General features: G+C 35.2%; 1 protein-coding gene across 1 annotated transcript; it reads left to right on the plus strand.

Annotated features, from left to right (window-relative positions):
- Positions 1–721: 721 nt before the first annotated feature.
- Positions 722–3,631, plus strand: LOC131077682 (receptor-like protein 47). Its single transcript, XM_059214044.1, has one exon. The coding sequence runs from the start codon at positions 920–922 to the stop codon at positions 2,834–2,836; it is 1,917 nt and encodes a 638-aa protein (XP_059070027.1). The 5' UTR covers positions 722–919; the 3' UTR covers positions 2,837–3,631.
- The last annotated feature ends 1,250 nt before the right edge of the window (positions 3,632–4,881 follow it).

The following is a 4,881-nucleotide window of genomic DNA, read 5'->3' on the forward strand; positions in this document are numbered from 1 at the left end:
AAATAAATACGAAATATTCATTTAATTAAAATGGACAAATTTATGTGACTACAAATACTAATCATAAAAAAATCCCAATTAAAAATATAGATCGATTACAATTTATTAATATTAATTTTATTATTCAATATTATTATTAATATTATATTTATTTTTTAAATATTATAATATTTTAAAATAATAATTATATTAATCATTTTCATTTATTATACTATTATATTATTTTAATTTTACTTATTTTATAAATTTGCTTTAAATTTGATCATTATAATTTATTAATATCCTATTAATTTTGTGAATATATTTTTAATATTATTATTTTAAATCTATTAATTTATATTATTATTATTTTATTTTTTATATTATTAATATTTTAATTAATTTATATTTATATTTTAAATTTTTTTAAAAAAAAGAGAAAGAGGGGTTAACCCCCGCAGGGCTGAGGGCCCCCGAAGGGAATTTGGGGAGGGGGGCCTTCAGGAAATCCGTGCGACAGAAGTAGGGAGGCTATAGAGTTGAATAGGGGCATCCTTCATTCTGGATAGTCGGTGCCATAAATTTCTAGCCTCATTTTAATTAATTGATACTGCCAATGTTGCTGTAAACTCTCGGGGAGGTTATCCTATAAATATGTCTCCCAAAATCGGATTCTTTTTCTCTGCAACTTCATTCAATGCACAAATCTCTCATATTTATACTCATTCATTTCCCCTCGTCCATATACAGATCACGATGTACTATAGCATTCATTTTCTATCTACCTAAGGGCTGTGGTCGCTCTTTAGTTTTCCACAGTCAACGGCTTATAGTACAGTGAGAGAAATATTTTCTAGCGACGTTGAACTATCGGGGAGGTTACGTTATAAATTTGCCTCTCAAAGTGGGATTTTTTGTTCTCTGCAATTTCATTCAAGCAATGGCTGTTGCTCCAATTCATCTTGCCTTCATCAGTGCATTTCTCATCATCCTTTTTACAAGCCCATGTATTGGTCTATTCATTTGTCCCTCCCAGGAATCCCAGGCTCTTCTTTTCTTCAAGGAAGCCTTGAAGGTCTCTGATGGCATTCTCAGTTCATGGGACAATAGAAGCGACTGTTGCTCGACATGGGAAGGTATATCCTGCAACTATGCCACTGGCCATGTAGAGCTGGTTAATTTGACTGCTTACACCAACCACATAGAGCAGGGTTTGCAGAGTGGAGTCATATCGAGTAGTTTGTGCAGCCTTCCTTTTCTCAAATCCCTCATCCTGAAAAGCATTGGATTAACAGGTAATATCCCTTCCTGTTTGGGAAATCTTTCTTATCTTCAGGTTTTGGTGTTAAAGAACAATAGTTTGACGGGGATAGTTCCTCCTGCAATTTGCTTGCTCACAAATCTTGGCCATCTAGATGTAAGCATTAATCAACTCGTAGGAATCTTACCACCGTGTCTAGGAAATCTTACCTTTCTCCGTAGACTCATTGTCCATTACAACAAATTAACTGGGCAAGTCCCAATTTCCTTGAACAGACTCTCCTTGCTCAAGTTCTTGAGTATTTCCGGTAACAAGTTCAATGGCAGCCTTCAACTCACCGGGCTTTCTTCCCTCAATTTGCTCTTTGCTCGTGATTTTTCATTACCTGAGAACGTTACTTCTTCCCAGTTGGCATTGCCATCCTCCATAAAGGTTCTCTGGCTCTCCCACATCACCATTACAGATAGTCTGTTTGATAACCTTGCAGAATTAAAATTTTTGTACGTATCATATTGTGTTTTGAATATTAGCGCAAGTTGGCTTCCGAGCTTCCAGTTAGCGGGCTTAGATCTAGTCTCATGTAGTATTGGTGGTAGAGTTCCTGAGTGGCTTTTCACTCAGTATTCATTACAGAGGTTGGCATTGGCTGACGACAATATTGTTGGAGAAATTCCCAAATGGTTAATGGAGAACAATCCTCAGTTGTTTCTGTTCAACATTTCAGGAAATCATTTCAATGGCAGCCTTTTTGTTCCAACTAGATCAATTCGTTGGATGACTGTATTTGATGTATCTAGGAATGCATTCACTGGACACGTAGCATCTACGTGGCCTCCAGATCTTCAGCTCCTGATGGTTAATGACAATTCTCTGATTGGCAATATTCCTCCAGGTTTGTGCAGTTTAATTCATCTTGAAAAGTTAGATCTGTCAAACAACAAATTGAATGGAAGCATTCCTTCATGCTTTGCAAACTATAAGAGAATTCAAGTGTTAAATTTGGGGTATAATAGGTTGGATGGAAGTATACCCCAAGGGGTATGCTCCTCCTCTTTAAATGTGAGAAACAATAAGTTAAGTGGCGCCTTCCCTATGTCAATCATAAATTGTAAGATATTACAAGTACTAGATATCGGCCATAACAAATTTGCTGGGCATATTCCATGGTCAGTTGGAAATCTATCAGCCCTTAAAGTGCTGATGATGAATGATAACTCTTTCAGAGGCAGCATTCCTTCAGAGATTGTCCAACTCAAGCAGCTCCAGATCTTAGACCTTTCGTCTAACAATATATCAGGTGTTATTCCACACAGCCTTGGATCTCTAAAAGCAATGACTCTACCAAGAGAAGACGGCCATATATTATCTTCTCAGCTGAACCCATTTCAAGTAATTACAAAAGACAATGGCGTTAAGTCATATTCTGGGATTGGTCCTATTGAGTCAATTATATATCAAGTTCCGTCTCATGATGAATTGGACATGACTGTAAAAGGATTAGATCTGAAGTATGCGTATATTTTTTCCACACTCACAGGTATGGATCTTTCCAATAACCAATTAAATGGAAAGATTCCGTGGGTTTTGGAAAGTTGAAGGGGTTAAGGTATCTCAATCTGTCAATGAATAATCTCAGTGGAATTATTCCACCCAGTTTGGGGGATATGACTGAACTAGAGTCACTGGATCTTTCAACAAATAGGCTTTCTGGAAAGATTCCTGAAGAAATTGAACTGGCGACTTCATTGGCGGTCTTAAATTTGTCCTACAACAACCTCTCAGGCAGCATACCTCAAGGACAACAGATGACCACATTTCCAAACACATCATATTCTGGGAATCCATATCTGGAAGGATGCCCACTTCCAAAGAAATGTTCTTGGCCAGAGTTTACTCACCATCCTCCCCCAAATGATATGGAAAACAGAAATGCAGATCATAGAAAGCATATAGTATGGTATTATATTGGAGTAGGATTGTCACATGTAGCAGGTTATTGCTGTGTAATGTTCTTGCTTGCACTGAGAAAGGGATGGAGACAGAAATACTTCAAGTGGGTAGATAAGATTTTGAAGTTTCTGTTTCCTTGCATACGGAACAGGAGATTATGAAGGTTCAATTTGCCAACAAGATGAAGCAGAAGTATGCCCCAACGCTGGATGCTTGAGGTTGCTTATTCAAATTCATTATATTCTGTATTCTCAAAGTCTAGTATTAAGGTGCAAAATCATAAATAACAAGAGCTGTGAGATAGCATGAGTCCCTGCCTTTAGCTAAAAACATGCCAGCAATGCAGTGAACTGTTGAGAACAATTAAGTAGTATAAAGTTACTTTGAGCATGTAAAAATTGTATATGATAAATTTTTAAATTTGGGTGAGCTTATATTTGACATAGTAGGAACTTTTTCTTTTCATATAATGTAATTTCAGAAACAGTTTACAACTAAAATTCAGTGCTAAAATCATAAGTGGTTGTAGTGTTCGAAGAACGAGTTATCAAACCTAGTAGAAAGTGATAGTTTGGAAAGTATGGTGTCTAATACTATGCATGTTCTGAATTTAACTGAACACTGCACAAAATTTGCATTTATAAAAACTATGCATAATATCGAATGTTTGTTGTGAGAGATAGTTAACTATACTGTAAAGACATAGACGAATTAGAATTACTCAAACTTTTTCACGATTTAGAGTTTAATGGTTAAGTTTGTATATACTGTGAAAGTGTAGAACTTAATGGTTAAGTTTGCATTGCAGCTATATACGAAGAAAACTTGTAACAATAGAGAGGATAAAACAACATGGATACATCATGTATTCAAAAGAATATTTCATGTAAATTGTTCGTATTTACTGCACATGTACCGTGTTCTTCTAGACCAATAATATTTCTTGCGTTAATTGCTAAAATAGAGATTTGGGAACAACCATGGCCTGTACTGGCCCCAAGTAAGTTTAAGAAGTTGTTACATCCAAAAATAAACTCAGTAGTAGTCAAGGATTAGCAAGAAGTGTGATAAATCTTGGTTTTCTATTTTTATTTTTTATGATGTAGAATATTGTTGAGTAAGTTCACCATTTTTGGGGAGTCAAGTGAACGACTCTAAAAATGTGAATAATTGTGAAATTATCTACCTATCTCTAATCAATTTGCTGTTCAATTTTCAATGGTTGTCCTCAATTGATTTTCTCTTCAATTTTCAAGATTTCTTCTAAAATATTTCTATGATATGTAGTTATACATTGATCACTTTTTTTTTTGTGCTAGAAAATCTTGATTGACATGCTACACAAATTGGTTAGAATGACTTAATTAAAATGGCAGGGTATAATATGCCAGTGGTTATTTTTATGTGTGATAAGAGTCTTCTTGATGGGTCTGGTGCATAGGGTCTTCTAGTTAGGATAACCCCATTCTGCCTTTTAGCATTAAAATTGAGAATTACTTTGATGTAGTTACAATATCAGATTGAACTTTTAAACTGCACTGAAATAGCATCGGATGATATGCCATTGATATCATCAACTGTTTCATTTTAATTTATGAGAGATCAAATTTCTGGACTACTTGCTGCATGATATCCCTTACTTAGGGTGGCCTAACAATGCCTATGGTATACGAAATGATTCTTTCTTTGAT

Source organism: Cryptomeria japonica, chromosome 11 (assembly GCF_030272615.1).
Source record: "Cryptomeria japonica chromosome 11, Sugi_1.0, whole genome shotgun sequence".
Lineage (NCBI taxonomy): Eukaryota > Viridiplantae > Streptophyta > Pinopsida > Cupressales > Cupressaceae > Cryptomeria > Cryptomeria japonica.

Excerpts from the sequence above, each read along its gene's own strand:
- LOC131077682 (XM_059214044.1), top strand. The coding sequence starts at position 920 with ATGGCTGTTGCTCCAATTCATCTTGCCTTCATCAGTGCATTTCTCATC.